We start from the raw sequence: 20,366 nt of genomic DNA, 5'->3' as shown, positions 1-20,366 counted from the left end.
TTTCAGGAGTGTGGTGAGCCAATACTTGAGGGAAGTGGAATCTAATTTGTCATGAATTTAGAAAGGCTTTTGATTTTGTTCTACATGATATATTTATTGGGGTGCAGGAAAAATGTGGTAGAATTGATACTATTGTTAGGTAGGGAGGCAACTTGTTAGAGACTCTTTCTCAAAGAACTTATTAATGATTCATTATTAGCCTAGAGTGAGAAGACTGAAGGACAAATGAATGCTGACCTGACTCAGTGTCAGGCATGGGAAAGGGACAAATACAAATACACTTCCACCATTTTAATGTGTATTCCCAACCTTCAACTATGTTTCCAATGGTTTGTTTTCTTAGAATGCAATTATTTTGGTAGTCTCTGATTTATTTCTTCCAGTGAAAACCCAAAAGGGAAGATAAGAGACCTTTGTCTGTCTTGTGTTCAGCAGAGTATGATACTTATGTCTGAATTAATTTGGTTTTGTACCTTCCTTTCATTTGTCACAAACCTCATTTTTCGTTTGGGCCTTATTTCTTATTAAGGCTTATTAAAAATGGATGGTGTATCTATTTTGGTTCTTCATACATTTCAAATACCAGCTTACCCTTCTACATGCATACAGTAATTATTTCATATATACCTCTCTTTACTTTTTCTTAATCCCTTCTCCATTCCTCCTGCTGCCCATTATCTTGTCTACCAACCCCATTTAATAGTTTTTATTCACAGAGCCTCTGTGACCTTTTCTGCTAAAGGCATTTTAAAATGCGACATATTAACTTACAATCAAGGAGCAAACTTCTCATACATTTCGAGCCAAGTGAACTTTGCAGGGGTGAGTGGAAAGGTTGCTTCTGTCATGATGGGTATGGCCGAAAATTCCAACATGTCTAGAACCTCAGTTCCATTTTCAAATATTCACAATGGTTGTCCCCAAATAAAATAGAAAATAACATAAAATTACTAATGGAATTCTTTCTAAGCATTTCCCGACATCAGTATACTTTGCATTTCTTGTAGTTGAAAAAATGGAGAGTATAAGTTACACATAATTAAATCCTACAAATAATTAGAAAGCTTTTCATTTAGCCTCCAGTAACTTTCTAATCATTTGGAAGTGAAGAATTATTAGTTTGAAGTCATCAGTAACTTCAATCTGATGCAAATTTTTAAAAATAAATTTTATTTTTAGTTCTGAACTTAACAACAAAAAGAGATGTATTTCTACATGCAAATTAGAACACAAAAAGAATTATATGTGAAACCAAAATCTCTATTCTATATAGTTTGCTTTTTTTAAAAAGTCCATAATAAATTCAACGTGTTATTTTCAAAGCTGTCCTGCTTGTCTGTGTTTCCTTCTTCTGTGCATTTAAAAAAAATGCTTCAATGACCCTCTTTTTTATTTTTTCCTTTGCAACACTATTTCTGGTTCTCATCTCCCTTCCTTCACATCTCCTCAAACACATACCCAATTTAATAAAGAAAGAAAATATTACCTTTGTAACAAACAAATATAGTCGGGCAAAAGAAATCTATATATTTACCATGTCTAAAAGTATATATCCTTTTCTGTACCATAAACCCATCACCTGTCTGTTAGGAGGAGGTGAGGAACATATTTTATCTTTGGTCCTTTGGAGTTGTGATTGAAAACAGTATTGATCAGACTTCTTGCATCTTTCAAAGATGGCTTTTTCTAATAATATTTTTGTTACTGTATAAATTGTTCTCCTGGTTCTTCTCACTTCATTCCAGGTGGTGCAAATTTAGTGTGAGGTTCACAAATTTTTGTTGAAAACTACCCAAGTATTCATGGGAGGCTATAACTTCATCATAGACAAAAGGATTGGATTGGAGATTACCAGAGAAGCTGAGGGTGTAATGCTCTATACCATTAGAATAAAAATATTGAGTGTGTTTTGGTTCTACACTAAAATAAGCCATCATACATTAGCAAATGTATTCTATCCATCTCTTCCATGCATTCATTAAGATGCAGATGTTGATTTTCTATAAAGGGTCTAGAGATAAATTATACCATAAATCATTGTTTTGAGCACAGCGAGATTTTTATTTTTCTGGTCATGTTTCTTGATCGTTTTTCTTTGTGTAACAGGTATTTTTGTGCTATCATGATTTATTCTGGTTTCAGAACATTACCTTCTAATGAAAGAGAAATATTTCATATTTAAAAAGAAAGGAAAAAAAAACATTTAGTTATCCAAATTTCTAAAACATTAGTAAAAAGTCCCTAAATGTTCACTTGGGCTTTGAAAGGTTTCCTAGATTAAGAATTATAAATGAGAGCTCTGTTTGTAAGCACCATTCGTATATCCTCTTGGGAAATTCTCCTTGTGGCACAAATGACATTGAACAAAAATGACAATCCTTAATTGTGAAAGACTTCCTAGGCTTCGGCTTCTACCTGCAGAATAGGGCAATACTATTTCCTGAAGCAGTATAGAAAAGAGCTGAACAAGAAGTAGAAATAGGATAGATGCATCATTAAGTGTGCTCTTTAATCTAACCATGTGGTAACTTACAAAAAATGTGGCTTGCTCTTTTCCACTCTCTAGAAAACATCGTTTCCACATTCTGGATTCAGTCTATATAAATAGTTTGTATAATTTCTTTATTTTTTTTTCTGAACCTTTAGTTTCATCAGTGTGGAAAACTAAGATGGAAACTCTTTCCAATGGAGATAGACAACTCATTTGTAATTTATAACCTTAGAATATTGCCTGGGGGCACCGAGAGGTCAAGGGACTTGTTCACAGCTACATAGCCAGTAGGTGGTAAGAGACAAGACAGCACCCCAAGCCTGGCCTTTATTCACTACACCAAGCTACATTCCTTTGAAAATAGCTTAAAACTTGGATATAATTTAAAAATAGGTAGAGATTCTAAGATTGCATTTCTCATTCATTTTTACTAAAATGGAAATAATCCAGTTGCAGAAGCAAAGCTACTGCATTAAAAATGACCTTTTGTCCATACCCCAAAAGGCATTCTTTGAAGTACAGAATATATCATAGCCTCCTATCCACAACCTGAAGGTTAAACACTGTTGGAGTCAAATAGAACTCTGGGATATGGATTTTACTTGAACAGAGAGAAGTGATTGTATTGGTATCACCCCCCCACCCACACACACACACATATATACATGCTTACATACATTCATATAAACCTTAAGTGACTCCCCATTTCCTACCCAATAAAGTATTGGTACTCTTGTTCCAATTTACATTCTCAACTTACCCCATACTTCCCCTCCATGTTTTCCATTTTCCAGCAAATCTAGACTTCTCTCTACACTTGGTTCAAGTATGACTTTTTCCATCTTTTCCAGCCACCTTATTTTTACTCACACAGTCCCCATGCTTCAAATGTCCTTCACCATCCATTGAAGTTCTTCTCTTTTTAAACTCAACTCAAAGGCCTCTCTTACCATAAATCATTTTCTGTTTATTCTTTGATTCAAATCCTCTCTTCAGTTTTTCATAGCATGTTAACTGGCCCTTACATTTTTTTTTTAATCACAGTTATTTGTGTCCATGCCTTTTACCTGTCTTAAACTGTAAACTCTTTGAGAGCACGGTCTGTGCTTATATCTATCTTTGTACCTCTAGTGCCTAGAATAATGTCTTGTCTATACATGCATTTGTTAAATATTTGCTGAAAAGTGCTACCCTTGAAAATGTCTAGAGGAATTGAAAAGTTGCATGTGATCACGGGTTTCCATTGCAAATCAATGTCTCTTGCAACAAAGTCTAAGCATAGATCATTCTCGATGGGATGAAGACAACAATTGTACTGTAGGAAAGGTCCTGGGTAGGGTGTAGTCAGCAATACTGGAGAAGATGCCCCCCACCACACCTCCTGGAGATCACAGACTCACTGTAGTATTGAAATTTGTATGCTGATTGTCACTTGTCTCCCAGATACAAATGGACTTTGATGAGCTCTGTCCTATGCAGGTATAAATGACCCCATGAGTGCTGCCAGAGGACAAAGGGACAACCCAACCGATACTTTCTCTCCTGGATCTAGGGCAGAAACGATCTGATCCAAACTCCCTGTTTTACAGATGAGGAAACTGAGGACTAGAGAAGTTAAACGATTTGCCTAAGGTCTCACAGGAAGCATCAGAAGCAGTATTTGAACTAAGGCCCTCTGACTCCAGAGCTAATGTATCTTCTACTGTACCACCCTATCTCTTTTCTATGCCTCTTGTCCTTTCCCCTTCCCTTTATGACACTTTTTTGTTTCTCTCCAAATTCTCTGTCTTTTCTTTTTACCATTTCCCACTAATATATTGCTGTTAAAATTGTGTGCACCCCAAAATATGTGTGTAACAGAAATCCTTACCCAAATAATACTCAGAGGTTTCTCAAGGTAGGAAGCAGAAAAGAATGGCTTATTATGATCTAGAGAAAGGGCCACCCTCCTGACAAATGGTCAGGGAGGAGAAGCAGCAATTTACAAAAGGAAATAGCGAAGTTATAAAGTCCTAACTGGGAATTCTCCCCCATACCCCTCATGACCCTTTTCTTCCATTGGCTGGAAGTCAGGTGCACAATCTAAGTGTGGCAATCTACCTCAAGTACCAGAACAAGGAAACAGTAGACCACTGAATGTACATTTGAGAAAGCACTTCTGTCCTTATTTGGCACATCTTATGCTGAGGTGTCACTGAGAGGGGTGAGTCCCTACTGCTCTGAATTTTGAGTCCTTGTAAATCATGTGATTTCCGGTGAAAGGGAACTTGGGTCTGTTTCCCACGAAAAGCCTTACTAGATTTTAGAGTACAGTCTGAGAAGTTTTCACTTCTTTCACTCAAAACCTTAGGAAGATTCTAGCACAATACTCTATACACATGTGAAGAGTTGTGACTAGCATGGGTTAGCCACAACTCTGCCCCAGGGCAACAACATCTGGAGAGGGCAGGTTCCCACCCCAAAGTCTCATGTCCATTGTAAACATCTCCCAGGGGGTCACCTTTCCCCAAAGTGCCATGGGAGAGCGATCTCAGTCTCCCTGGAGGAAGGGCTAACCCTCCTCCTGACTTGATGAGAATGTCGTCTATGCCACCCCTCTCCCTCTCTGCCCCCCTCCCCCTGCCCTACTGAAATTTCCCTAGGTACAGCAATTCCTACTTGTGACTCTACCCAGGGATACTTTATACGTTTCTTGATAGAATCCACATACTGAAACTCCTTTTGGATTTTAGCATTGGAACTGGACCTGCTCATTAGCCAGATCTCAGCTTTCTTCTTAAGAAAGAAATGTTGACCTCCTCCACCCCCACCCCTAGCTAGCACTGTAGAAACAACAGCTACGTGGCACCCCGGGAAAGAAAGTTATGGAATGACCTACATGAAAGTGACACAGCAGGATCAGATGATACGCTGCTTAGCATCTTAGATAACTGGAGGCAGTAGCACTGGACCCAGATGAAGGCAATGAACCTGGTGCTGGCAGATAAAAAGTGATATGCATGAGGCTTGCTAATGAGTTTAAGACACTTACAGGAGGATCATAAGGGGAAAGTGGGCGCGTGCCAAACGGCACCGAAATGATATTGACCCTTTAGGCAGGCTTGTAATCCTAGTTGATGATATATTGGAAAAAGAAGAAGAATCCATACGCATTCTCTTTATATAAGATACGAAGACTTAATGTTATGGTAGTATTTTAGCAATGCAGTATAAAAAAAGAGAAGCAGTCTGGCATAATGACTGTACCTGTCAGGATGAGCTGAGTTCAGGTCCTGCCTCTGGCATGTGCTGTCTTTGACAAGGTTTAGTGTATTTGTAACGGCAGATAGAGGGCTTGACTTGAAATGAGAAAGACCTGAGTTCCAGTACATCCTCAGATACTAGTTTTGTGACCCTGGATTTATACTCCCCTAGTCTCAGTTTCTTCATCTGTAAAATGGGGATAATAACACCTACCCTCACATAAAAACCTTAGGGTTTTATTGTGAGGATCAAATGAGAAACCATAGGTATAGGGCTTTACAAACCTTAAGGCTGCTATAAAAATATTAGCTAACTAGTTAGATAAAGCAGAGAGCAGGTGTTGAATTCGTTAGCAGAGGAAGTCTCTACACTTGGATTCATTGTAACAGTGAAATCACAGGTCCAGTCCAACTATGTGTATATACAGAGCTATGGAAGACAAGGGAGAAGAGAGAACTCTGAATGAGGAGAGAGACACAGACTCTGTGAGAAGGGGATACTGTTCTTCCCAAAAGCCATGTCATACTCCCCATGCTGTTGTCCCAGTTTCAGAAAAGAATATTTCAAACATCATTGAAAAACAATAGAGTGGATCCACTTCTTCTAAACTATGTCTCTCTTCCATTATCACTTCACTAACCCATCCAGGTTCTGTCGGCACTGGGTTAATGAGGTGCTAATGGGTGAAAAAATGTTCTTGCTCTTACTTGCCATGCACCTGTGTGCCATTCCATCTCATGAAAACTGTCTAGAGGCTCCCTCCCCTGGTATCTGGCACATCTCAAGCAAAAAACAAAACAAAGCAAAAACTTGGTTTTTTGAAGCACACAGAAAAAGCAGATGTTTCAAATGTTAAGATTTTTTATCTGAATTAATTATAACAGATAGTGTAGTTTATTTGTAAAAGATGTATTAGCTTAGTAATATCTGGTATAGTCAAAATAGTCCAATGAATCTGGCCTGCCATAGAAGCAAAGAAGCAGGGCCATAGCATTTAACTTTGGAATGAAAGATAATATCAAATACTATGCACAAACTGTAGTTTATACCTGAGCTTAATGATATGGCACTGATAATTCTGCTAAGTAATGAGCTCAATTTTCTCCTATTTTGAAAAGTGGATGCATTCATTATCTGTCAGGTTGCATGAACCACAGGTGTTAGCAATACACAAAAATCATCATTGTGTTTTGATTTTATCCCTTTGTCCCTCAGAACATCCATGCATGAAATCATGCACCTTCAGAGAAATGCAGAAAAGCAAATTCACTATCTGTGGTAGAAACCAAAGGCTATTTTGGGCCTGATCCAAATAGGTATATATGTTTGCATATACATATTCCTATCTAAATCTGAAATTAATGTAATGCATAATAAAATATTATAGCAGAATAAGCAAGTCCAAAGAACTTGGAGGAAAGAAAGATCATTTCTGACTATGGGGATCAACCTATTCTTGATTATATGATCAACTTTACAATAAATAATACTTTGTATTAGTCTGTGAGGTGATATTATTTCTCTCACCGATGAGTTGGGAAAGTACTGGATAGTAAACTGGCCTTGAATAGAGGAAGACCTGAGCTCAAGCTTGGCCTCTAGCACTTATTGGCTATCTGAACCCTGGGCAAGTCACTTAATTTCTCAGCACCCCCAGGTAACTCTCTTAAGAAGTAGATGCCAGTTAGCATTGCTAAAGGGAGTTTCCTCACTTAGGAGTTCTAATACTAATAAAAAGCACAGCTCGAGCTTCTCTTCATTCCTAACCCCACCTCCTCTCCAAGGAGGAGGAAATCAGAAGTACATAGGGCAATTTTCTAGTTTCTAGTGACCCTGTTATCTAAAATAATTGTTAGAAATCATTGTGTCTGATCATCTGATTTTCCAGTTGAGGAGATACTCCCAATGAGGTTTAGTGATTTCTCTAAGTCACACAGGTAATAAATCAAGCAAAAAAAAAAAGATTCTGGCTTGAACAGTGAGTCAACAGTTATTTCCTAAGTGCCTACTATGTGCCAGTCAGAGCTGAGCAATGAAGACACAAAGAAAAATGAAAACTGTCCCTGCCCTCACACTCTAATGGGGGAGACAATATGGAAACAATTATGCACAAATAACATATACAGGATAGATCTGAGATAATAAGAAAGGGAAGCCATTAGTATTAAAGGGGGACTGGGAAAGGCTTCTTGCAGAAGGCAGGACTTAGCCAAGCCTCTAGTGAAGCCATAGACTTTATCCCATATCCACCTGGATCCTCATTCAGTAAGTCAACAATCATTTATTGAAGGGCAACAATGTGCCAAATAATTGTCCTGGTCACAGGATGTACAAAGACAAAAGTGACAATCCATGGCCTCAAAAAGTGTACATTCTAATTGAGGAAACAACATGACAATGTATAGATGTATACAAAACAGAGGTGAGGTATCACCAGCAGCTGGGGAGAATCAGGAAAGGCCTCATGTAGAAGGTAATACTAGAAATGAGCTTTGATAGAAACTGGAGGTTCCAAGAGATCTATCAGGAGAGGACAGAGTGCACTTCAGGCAACAGCGGTGGCCAGTACAAAGCTAGGGGATAAAATCTCATGTATGAAAAAATACAGCAGAAGGCCAGTTTGACATGTACACTAGTGTACTGTTGGTCAAGCTGTAAACTGGTACAGCCATTTTGGAAAGCAATTTGGAACTATACACCAAAAGTTACAAAGCATCCATATCCTTTGACCCAGCTATGTCACTATAGGACTCTATCTCAAAGAAAGAAAGAAAAAAAAGGATCCATGTGTACAAAAATATTTATAGTAGCTCTTTTCATGGCATCCTCAGATTGGAAACCAAGGAAGTGTCCCACTGGAGAATGGCCAGACGAACTGTGGTATGTGAATGGAATGGAATATTATTGTGCCCTAAGAAATGATGAAATGGATAGTTTTAGAGGAAATTGGGAATGCTTCTGTTAAGTGATATGGAGCAAAGTGAGCAGAACTAGGACAAAAATCTATACAATGGTAACATTATAAAGAAAAACAGCTCTCAAAGACGTTAGAAGTCTTTTCAATGCAATGATAAACCATCGGTTCAAAAGAATGAAAATGAAAAACAGCACTCACTTTCTGACATAGAGGTGATGAACTTAAAATGATAAAAGAGATACATTTTCATAAATGACTTCTATGGGAATTTGTTTTCCTAGGCCATAACTGTATTGAGGGCTTCATTTTGGGGGTTTGAGGTTGTTTGTGGTATTTTTTTTAATTAATTGGAAGGAGAGGATAGAAAAAGGGGGCATAAATAAAAAAGTTTGCTAGTTTTAAAAAAGGAAATATAAAAGAAAAAACCTAGTTTTGGCTGCACAAAGGTAGTAATATATAAAAAAGATTGAAAAGATGGGATTGGGCCAAGTTGCAAAGAATTTTAAATGTCAAAGATATATTTGATCTTCTAAGTAAGAGGGAGCCACTGGGGTCTATTGATTACCACAGGAGACCTGTGGCTTAGGATAATTACTTTGGTCACTATGTGGAAATTACATTGGATTAGGGAAAGACCAGAGAGGGGGAGAACAATTAGGACTATACCACAACAGTCATAGCAGTAAATAATAAGGACCTAAACAAGGGTAGATGGTGGTGTTATTGGGAGAAGGCATAGTCAAGAGATGCAGTAGAAGTAAAAATTACAATATTTGACAATTGATTTAATGTGTAGGGTGAGTAAGAGAAGAGTCACTCAGCTGGGCATTGAAGTTTTATACTGTGAGTTGGCTGGAAAGATAAAGATTCCCTCAACAGAAATAGGGGGTTTTCAAGGAGGGCAGTGTCTTGAGGGGAAGAAAATGAGTTCAGTTTTGGACTTGTTGAGTTTAAGTGCCTACAGGACATCCAATTCAAAAAGCCTAATAGACAGCTGGTGATGATGCTCAGGGGAGAGATTGGTCTGCATATATAGACCTGGGAGCCATCTGCATAGACTTGATAATTAAGCACATAGTAAGTAATGAGGTCACCAAGTGAAAGAGTCTAGAAAGAAAAGAAAGAATGCCCCCAGATGAAATCTTTGAATATAGAAACAACTTGATTTTCAAGAAGGACATCAATCATACTTTTACTCAAGTGAGTTCAGCTTCACCATTTGACTGGGTAGTTTCCATCTATCTGCAAACATGTTTTGCTTTCCTCAGTATTAAAATAATATTCCTTCCACCTTTTTTTTTAAAGTAATTGGGGTTAAGTAACTTGCTCAAGGTTACACGGCCAATTATTTCTGGGTGTGGTGCTGAGTATCTGAGTCTAGATTTGATCCCCAGGTCATCCTGACACTGGAACTGGTGCTCTTACTCGCTGTGCTACCTGGCTGCCCCTCCTTCCACCTTTCTACACTATTAAGTTACCATTCTATCTTTCTCCATTTCTTTAGATTTCTTTTTTTAAAAAATCACTTACTTTAAATGCCTAATACCTATTTACTCTTCAGTCTTTATAATCTAGAACCTATCCTTACTATTTACTGATTTTCTGAAGGTCAGCTATATAAGTTCTTAGGATAGTCGGTGTAAAGTTAACAAACAAGCACTCAGTTCTGTTTTATTTTTTTACCACATCAATGAGATTTGTTTTCAAATCATAAAAGGAAAAACAAATTCCATTTAAGGAATGCTTGAAACCCAGGACAGTAGAAAAGACAGTAAGAGAATATTTAACAATTTTATGATTTGTTTTCAAATCAAAAAAGGAAAAACAAATTCCGTTTAAGGAATGCTTAAAACCCAGGATAGTACAAAAGACAGTAAGAGAATATTTAACAATTTTAAGTGAATTTCTCAGTCTATTAAAGTTTTATATCAGGAAACTGTAATGGTAATGTAATTCGAATTTGAAGACCCCTTTTTGTATTGGCAAGTAAGCAGGTACTTAGCACTTAGTAATTGATCAAGCCTCCATGAAAGAAACAGAAGGTATGAACCCCTGTTTCTGACGTAACAGGAAGGGGTTGGCTGAAACAAGAAATAGCTAATGCTGTGTATATAAGAAAAGCCCCAAAGAGGCACAGTCAAAATTTCTTCAGACAAGAATCTGGTTGCAGAAGCTGTTCTGCTGGAGAGAGAATCAAGAACTGGGCCAGAATTTCCTGAGAACTTGTGGTGGTGGAGCTTCTTTTGAACAGGAAGCCAGGAACCCAGGTGTCCAGGAGCCCAGGAGACCAGGAGGCCAGGATCCCAGGGGCCCAGGAGCCCAGGAACCCAGGAGCCCCAGAGCCCCAGAGACCCCTACCCCCAGGCTGGATAAGGTGATTCTGATTTTTTGAATGAACTGCAGAAGACTAAGGAAGCATGACTGGGATACTGAGACTTTGTTTGTAGCTTGGTTGAGCCTTAAATTCCCAGGAGCAGAAATTGTGAAGGATCTGAGATGGACTGGACCCTGTGAACTTCAGTGTGGAGCAAGACCTACCCAGAGAGTTGGACAAGGAACTGGGAACTGTCTGCCATTGAACCCAGGTGACAGTCTGGTGAATCCAGGTAGAATCTGGGACCATGGAAGGGGATCCAGGGAATATGAGACCACTCTGAGTCAAGCTGAAAGAAACTTTGCTTAGATACTGTGTACTGACTGAGAAATTGTAAATTTACTAGTGACCTAGGGGTGGAGGGTCTATGTATTTTCTGATGACTAGTGAATAAGTGGTTGAATAAATGACTGATTGAGTTAACTTAAGTGTGCCACCATGAGTGGAAGACTTTGACTATTGTACTTTGAGGTGATTGTTCTTTGTTCTAAACATTGTGACTGCTTTGGTGAAAACTATGTGGCCATCTTAATTATAAGCTGTTGTGAATACTATATTGTGATTTTCTGTGATAAGGTGTAATATTGTGAATGCTGTACCTTGATTTTCTGTGAATGTTTTGCTTTGATTTGTTATGGAATAAATGGGGTGTTCACTATACTGTGTAATCAGAACCTTAAAAGCTGTTCACAGTAGCATTCTTTTGGGAAGTTGCTCATGCATGACATTACAGATATAAAAACTGCTTTAAAAAGAATTGTGAATCCATTGAGTGTAATTGTCAGAAATAAAGGAGAAGGGAAGAATCATCATAGAGCCATAGGTGGGTAAATATCCCAGTTTTTAGAAAGAGAAAAAGGATTGATTCTAGAAACTACAGAAAAACTAGAGCCACATATATCATGCAGCGGATTTGTGAATCATAATAGTAGTGAAAATCAGAAGCTTTTATGGGTTCACTAGGAATAAGGGATTCCAAACTAACCTCATTTCCTTTACTGATAGAGTATCAGGGGAATTCTATTAGACATAGTTTGGTTTTTAGCATGAGAGCTGACAAAGTCTGTTATGAAATGCTTTGTTGATAAGATGGAAAAATGTTGACAGGGTAATAGTTTAGTTACATTTTGTGGGTGAATTTTGTAACTGGTGAAATATTTGTACCCAAGGAATGTTTAATGTATTAATGTCATCTTAGAATGTGTCCTACATTGTTGTATTATACGATTTTACTCTCTTTTTTTAAAGTCTGCTCAAAGTTTATTAGTTTTAGTTGAGTACAAAGTAAACAAGTTACTAAAGTTGGTGAAAAGCACATAGGTGATTCAGATAGTAAAAAAAAACCACATAAGAGCAGTATGATTTCTTTTACTTGTTTTTTTGGTGTTTTGCTTTTGTTTTCCTTAAAAACACACACACAAACACACACACACACCCCACAACTACTTCTACACTTAAGCAGCTTATCTATTCTTTTTTTGCTTCTTTTTTGGAGCTGGGAAGGTAGGGCAATTGGGGTTAAGTGACTTGCCCAAGGTCACACGGCTAGTTTTGTGTTAAGTGTCTGAGGCCGCATCCTATCTATTCTAAAGGAACAGGTGGGAGAGGGAAGGGGATGGGAGGGGAAAATGGGCTCTGATGCCTAGCACACTTCAGAAGCAGGGGGAAAAGCAAGAAGGTGCTGCTGCTCATGCAGAAGGCCCAGTGCTGGGCTTGCTTGGCTTGCTGAAATGTCCTTTCCTCATGGCTTCTTGAGCCAGGTCACAGGTGATCATGCCATGAGAAATCTGGAAAGTCCCTGAGTGCTCTGGGAATTCCAATACAGTTGTCATGAATGGATGACTCCACTTGCTGAAGAAGAAGCTTGCTCACCAGTGGCCTGAGTCTGATTTGGAAAGACCAGGATGGTGGGGGATCACTTCCCCAGAATACTCAGCACTTCCACAGGAGCTGTTGCTGGAAGTGGAACCCAGACACCTTCAGTAGTAGTCATGGGTTGCTTCAAGTGAACCTCTGATGTATTGCTTATTCTTCTTGTGACAATGTCAAGTTTAGTGGAGGCTCGTGAGCAGCCCCTGTCAGGCAGTGGGTTGCAGCAGATGATCACAGGTGACCTGGCTTGGGGGAAGGAGGTGCTAAGCCACAGAGCCCATTTGTAAAGGAGATTATGGGAGGATATTCCACAGCAACAAAAATGTGAGAGTTCTTTGGGTTTGGACTTTACTCTTTTTTTAAAGTTTTATTTAGTATTTTATTTTTCCCCAGTTGCATGGAAACACAATTTTTATCATTCGTTTTTAAAACTTTGAGTTCCAAATTCTCTTCTTTCCCCCTTCCTCCTCCCACCCCCATTGAGAAGACAAGGGATTCAATATAAATTATACATGTGTAGTCATGCAAATTATTTCCATATAGTCATGTTGAAAAAGAAAGATAGACCCTCCCCCCACCAAAAAAAAAGCTCAAGAAAAATAAAATAAAAGAAAGTATTCTTCAGTCTGTGTTCTGACCCCAACAGTTCTTTCTCTGGGATAGCATTTTTCATCATAAGATCTTCAGAGCTGTCTTGGATCATTGTATCACTGAGAATAGCAAGGTCATTCACAGCTGATCATCTTACAATATTGCTATAACTTTGTACACAGTACTTTTCACTTTGCATCAGCTCAGATAAGTCTTTCGAGGAGCACCCTGCCAATAGTATTCCATCATAATCACATACCACAGTTTGTTCAGCCATTCCCAAATTGATAGGCATCCCTTCAATTTGCAACTTTGCCACCAGAAAAGAAATGCTATAAATACTTTTGTACATATAGGTCCTTTTTCAATTTTAAAAATATCTTGTGGGACACAGACTTAGTAGTGATATTGTTAGGTAAAAGGATATTCATGGTTTTATAGCCTTTTTGGAATAGTTCCAAACTGCTATAGAGAATGATTGAATCAGTTCACAATTCCACCAACAATGCATTAATGTTTTATTTTCCCATATCCCCTCAACCATTCATATGGCTATAGATAGCTTTGGTTACTTCATTTGAAAACCATTCATATATTTTGTCCATTTTTCAATTGGGAAATGGCTAATATTTTTATAAATTTGACTCCGTTCCCTATATAGTTGAGAAATGAGGCCTTTATCAGAGAAACTTTCTTCAAAATTTTTTCATAGTTACTATTGCTATTATTTCCTTCCATACTATCCCCCCAATTATTCTATTCTCTCTCCCCTTTCACCCTATCCATCCTCAAAAGTGTTTTGCTTCTTACTACCCCCTCCCCAAATTTGTCCTCCCTTCTGTCACCTCACCCCTTCCCTTCTCCCCTTCCTTTCCTATAAAGGAAGATAGATTTCTATATCCAATTGAGTGTGTAAATTATTCCCTCTTTGAGCCATTTCTGGTGAGAGTAAGATTCACTCACTTCCCTTCACTTCCCTCTTCTTAACCTTTACTGTAAGAACTTTTTCTTGTCTCTTTTATGTAAGACCCCATTCTACGTCTCCCTTTTTATTTCTCCCAGTACATTCCTCTCTCACCCTATAATTTTATTTTTTACATATTATCCCTTCATATTCAACTTATACCTGTGCCCTCTGTCTATAAATACTCCTTCTAGGGACAGCCAGGTGGCACAGTGAGTAAGAGCACCAGCCCCAGTGTCAGGAGACCTGGGATCGGTTCTGGCCTCAGATACTCGGCACCCACACAAAAATTAACTGACCGTGTGATCTTGAGCAAGTTACTTAACCCCGATTGCTTTAAAAATAAATAAATAGATAGATAGATAAATAAGAAAATAAATAAATAAATAAATGCTCCTTCTACCTGCCTTCTAACTTGTTAATTAACTGATTTATTAGAGTTGTCTTTCTCTTTGCTTTAAAAAATAATAAACAAGGGGTGGCCAGGTGGCTCAACTAGTAAGAGCACCGGCTCCAGTGTCGGTATGACCTGGATCAAATCCGGGCTCGGATACTCAGCACCACACCCAGAAATAATAACTGGCTGTGTAACCTTGAGCAAGTTACTTAACCCCGATTGCTTAAAAAAAAAATAAAAAAAAAATAAACACCAGCCATTACAAATCTGTGCCTGATCTCCAAGTCCATTCCAGCATTCCAGGACCTGCTAAAGGTTACAGTGAACTGATGTAACCTTTTAAGTGCCCAGGATTACCTCCAAGCAGTGATAAGACATCTGAGTAGAACTATAATGGAAGAGAAGATAGAAATGGGATTGATAATAGGTTGTTGTTGCTGTTCAGGTGTTTTTCAGTTATATCTGACTCTTCATGACCCCATTGGTAGTTTTCTTGGCAGAGATACTGGAGTTGTTTGCTGTTTCCTTCTCCAACTCATATACAGTTGAAGAAACTGAAGCAGAGTTAAGTGACTGGTCCAGGGTCACATAGCTAATAGTATCTGAGGCTAGATTTGGACCCAGGAAGTTGAACCTTCTTAACTGCAGTCCCTATACTCCATTTGCTCTGACACCTAGCTGCCCAATAATAATGATGATTATGATAATATTAGGTATATGTGCCCAAATTCCATGTAGAACGAAAAATGGTTACTGGACCCCATAACTGAAATCTAAAGTTACATTAGCAAGATGTTCTGATGAGCAATGACAAGAGGAGTGATTGCTAGTGAAGTCTGCAATAAGACCGAATTTAGAGGACTGGGTTTTGAATCATAGCTCTATAACTACTTGCGTAATCTTTGGAAAATCCCATAGTACCTCTAGGCCTCAGTTTCCTCATCAATAAGATAAGGCATTTGACCTAGATGGTATTACTATCCCTTTCAAATCTAAATGCTTTGATCCTGGTCTTCCATACTATATTTCCCCAAATTCAGGTCTTCCCTTTGTACATAAAAATATAAAATTACTGTAAATTTGTGTAATGTGAATATTATCAGGTCTATTTTTTATTTCATCTCGGCATTTTTTCCCATAAGGAACAAATTTCTTAGGTAACCCTACTAGGTAAATAAAATTTTGAAACTTTTTAAAGTCAGGAAGGAATTGTCCTTATTCTTCCTTAAACCTAAATACCTTACTATCAAACAGTGTCTTAAATTGTCCATAGAACCATGCCAAAAACTGGAGCTTCCAAGACCTAAAATATTATGTAGCCCAGTGCCTTCATTTTATAGGTATGACAACTGAGCTCCAAAGGGGGGTGGGGGGGGGCGGGAATGACTTACCCAAAGTCACAAAACTAGTTGGTGATGGAGCTGAGACTGGAACCCAAGCCTCTACATTTCCGGGCTAGCGCTTCCCACTATGTTTTTCTGTGTATTTTTTGGTGTCCATACCATGAAAAAAAAATGATGATCAAATTTAGGAGTAATTAATTTTGCAGATTTTTATTGGAAAGTCAAAGGACCATGTATTTTTTAGTTGCTGACTTTTTTTTTTCTTTTAGAAAATATTTGTTTAAATGTAGATTAGTAAACCTCTTGGAACCTAAAAATTGATACTGGGAGGTTTTCTCTTTGGTTTTCGAAACAAAGTAGCTGTGTGGTGTTCAGATAAAATCAAGGCATGAATTTGCTGGTAAGAAAGTAAGTTCTAAACAGTAGAAATGTAGGGAACCTCAGAGCATATTGTAACCCCTAAGGCAAAGCCAGAAGCATCAAGAAGTTGTGTAAACAAAGCCATCATGCAAAGGATGGTCTGTCCACATGTATTTTGACTCTAGAAAAGATAAGGATTCTTGTGATAGTCTTTTCATTCTGACTCAGTCATACCAGAGACAAATTCCTACTTTATGTAGGTAATGTTCATGTTTAATGAACAGTATCAATTTGTTAGATCAAAAATGTAGGGAGAAGAATAGATGGGGGAAATTTTTGCTATTTAAAATTCCCTTTGGTGGCTTTAATTTTTTTAAGTTAAATGAGGCAATGGTTAACATCAGGAAGACCTGGGTTGAAGTTTTGCTCAAGATTCATGCTAGCTCTGGGACAATGGAGAAGGCCTTTAGCCTTTCAGTTCCCCAGCTAACTAAGATTATAAATTATTGTTTCTTATGGACATTGGTGGAAGGAGTTTACATTCCAGGCCTTGCTTACATGGATGAAATCACAGGTCTGGACTGAAAGATAGATAGATAAATACATACATACATATACATACATACAGATAGATTTAAAAGTTAACAATGGACCTCAGTATATCCAATTAAACTTGTTTCATAGTTATTTATATTTAATTTCAGTTTATAAAGCAGCATAACAATTTTTCATGCATCCTTTCTAAGCTCCCATTAGCATGCTTCATTTGTTCATTCATTCTTTTCCTCCTACGTGGTCATATTCAGTGCATAGATCATTCTTCTGCTTCTGCTATTTTTCAGTTCGCATTATTTCATAAAGATTTTTCTAGATTTTCTTATGTTCTTCCTACCTGTCACATAACCTCTCTGAGTTTCCATTTATATATCTTTAAAATGAAGATAATAACACCTACCTCAAGATGCTTAGATAATATATGTAAAAAACTTTCTACTTTTCCAACATTTTCTACTTAAGTCTTATGTAATATGAAGAATTATTTTTATGACTATTAGTCTTGACATTATAGAATCTCAATATATTAATGTACCCCAATTTAATTGTTCAGCACTCCATTTACTTCTAATGTTTTGCAATTACATATAACGTTACTATGAAAATCTTTGAACACATAGCTTTTGTCGTGGTTTTTGATGATAGTTGGTTTACATTCCCCACAATAGAATTACTGGGCTTCAGAGTTTAACTTTTTATCATAGGCTTATTACTGTTATGTTTTCCAAGAGTTTGCTCTGTGCTTTTGAAAAGAAAAATGTTGTCCCTTGTCATAAAAATTGATACAGCATCTAGCGGGTTTAGGCTATGTCAAATGTAAGACTGAGAACACATTTGGTAATGTGGTGAGGGAATTATCTAGTGCAAATTGATTTTTTAAGGCTTAAAAAAAACAGAAAAGCGCATAGCGCTTCTTACCTTCTAAGACTACTAAAAGGCCTGAAGTTTGGGACACGGAGTGAAAGGCCAGCACTTTAAATGCTAATCATCATGGGGAGTAAATGCCCTAGTGTTCTCTTATTCTGAATCAGCTGGAGTCTACAGCTTTGATGTCAATCGTTTTTTTATGTAAGCTGCATTAAAGCACAGCTCTTTGCCCACCTGTGTAGAGAATTTGTCAGTTTCATTTCTAGAGAGCCATAGAATTCTAGCTAGCCCTTTTGGGGGATTGTTTTTCATCTATAGGGGTAAAATTATATTTATTTGTGACTAGGTATCATCAATTAACATGATTTATTTTTGTGCAGTTGACTAGGTACTATAGTAAAGGACAAAGCTTTCTGAAGTCCAGTCTGCACTTTGCTAGAACTTGGATATTTGATGATGGCTTTGAACTTTTTTTTTTCCTTTTTGGTAGCTCAGCAAAAGAAGGTCACTAATTACAAAGTAACCTTTGGGTGGATGCCCACCCAGTAGCAGTGATGAGTGGGCAAGGCTTCTAGGAGTAGAATGCTGAAAGCAGTGTTTCTCCTAAGATGGAAGGACTGTCTTAGTTGTTACACCTTGACATTTTTCGCTTCTATATAAGAGAGACTACCTATATATAACTGCTGATCCAGAGACAATGAATCTTGGGAGACACAATCTTACTGGTAGGAACCTGGGAATTTTGGAGGAAGATTAATCTTTCCCTTCTTCTGCCTAACAAGACAGGGCTTCTGTGAGGAGAACTTTGTAATTTAAGTCATTTCTACAAACATGTTTGTGTTAAAAGCCCAGTTGCATACAAACCACTATAAATCAGAGATAGGAATAAAAAGATGGGAGGAAAGATTTACTTAAGTGAATTATTATTATTTTTAATACCAGAGGTTGTGGTAAATCTAAAATAAAGATCCTTGGCCAAGTCTTTATCCCTTGTACCAGGAGAGAGTCTTCTGAGAAGAAGGTGCATCTAGGGCCCCTTTTCCTTTCTCTCTAGCTCTGAACCTGTGGGAACTGTTGATGTCCTTTTTGCCCCTGAAAGCTGGTTCTTAAAAAGTTAAGTGTAGGGGCGGCTACGTGGTGTAGTGAATAGATCACTGACCCTGGAGTCAGGAGGACCTGAGTTCAAATACCACCTCAGACACTTAACACTTACTAGCCGTGTGACCTTGGGCAAGTCACTTAATCCCAATTACCCTGCCTTCCCCCTTCCAAAAATAAAAAGCAAAAAAAAAATAGTTAAGTGTCTTATTTCCATCTCCTTAGGAGCTGTATAGGATAAAAACTGGTGACCAGAAAAGAATCTAAAACTGGCTGACCTAAATTAGTGATGCACAAGATCATTTAACCTCCAAATAGGATTTAAAAGTAGCCATGCAAATATAGATAGTAATAGACCTATATGGGTATGACCTTACCATCATGGTAAAGGGAAAGAGTGGTGGATTTGAAGTCCAAAGATCTGGGTTCAAATCTCAAATATTTCTTTCTATCTCTATGACCTTGGGCAAGTCCCTTGATTTGTCTGACCCTCAGTTCATTTCTCTGTAAAATGGCAGCATTGAACTTGATGCACTTAAATGTCCCTTCCATCCCCAGATCTATGACTGTATGACCTAATAACCTGTCTGGTCCTCAATTTCCTCATCTTTAAAGTAATGAGAGAACTAAATTAATTATAAGATCCTTTGTAACTCTAAATTTGTGGTCCTGTGTTTAGTTTTTTCAGTACATAGAATAATTTCGTTTGCAAACTGCCACTCTCCAATCAAAGGAATCCCTTAAGTGAGCCTTTTGGATAATGGAGAGGGGAAAAAAATACTGACTATCAAGCTATCCCTATAAAGCTTCTATGAAAGGTACACTTATCAAATGATAATAAGACCCTGCCCACTTTCTCTCCTATATTTTAAGGGAAACTCCAACAGAAAATGAGATACAACCCAATTACCTTTCTCTTGAGTGCCACTGTCAGCTTCCAAAAACATAAATCATGGTTTCCTTTTCTGTGCTGTGACTTCCTCTGAATCATGAATGGCAGTCCAGAGTTTCTATTTCATCTCTCTTTCTTATTTTCCTTTTTGCCATTTGTTTTGCTGTATGCAATGGCTGCCTTGGAACAGTCCCTACAGCTCCCCCTCAGAATGTGCAGACAGAAGCCCTCAACTCTACCACTATCCAGTTCCTGTGGAACCCTCCTCCTCAGCAATTCATCAATGGCATCAACCAGGGATACAAGGTAATTCATGCCTTTGGTTGGAAGAGGTCTGTTTGATTGTCTTGAAATGAAATGTTTATAATGCATGAATAAAAGATAGTCACTAAATACTTGTTA

General features: G+C 37.9%; 1 protein-coding gene across 1 annotated transcript in view; it reads left to right on the top strand.

Annotated features, from left to right (window-relative positions):
• The window catches only part of SDK1 (sidekick cell adhesion molecule 1), a 1,154,843-nt gene that overhangs the window by 881,144 nt on the left and 253,333 nt on the right, over positions 1-20,366 (top strand). The window contains exon 21 of the mRNA XM_069084769.1: positions 20,155-20,270. Within this exon, the coding sequence (XP_068940870.1) occupies positions 20,155-20,270 (116 nt within the window). The remainder of the gene's footprint in view (positions 1-20,154; positions 20,271-20,366) is intronic.

Source organism: Petaurus breviceps, unplaced genomic scaffold, assembly GCF_028583685.1.
Source record: "Petaurus breviceps papuanus isolate PSGF00001 unplaced genomic scaffold, PetGlider_PUasm1.0 175, whole genome shotgun sequence".
In the NCBI taxonomy this organism is placed as follows: domain Eukaryota; kingdom Metazoa; phylum Chordata; class Mammalia; order Diprotodontia; family Petauridae; genus Petaurus; species Petaurus breviceps.
The sequence above is the reverse complement of the archived record's forward strand: the minus strand, read 5'-3'. Positions and strand labels throughout refer to the sequence as shown.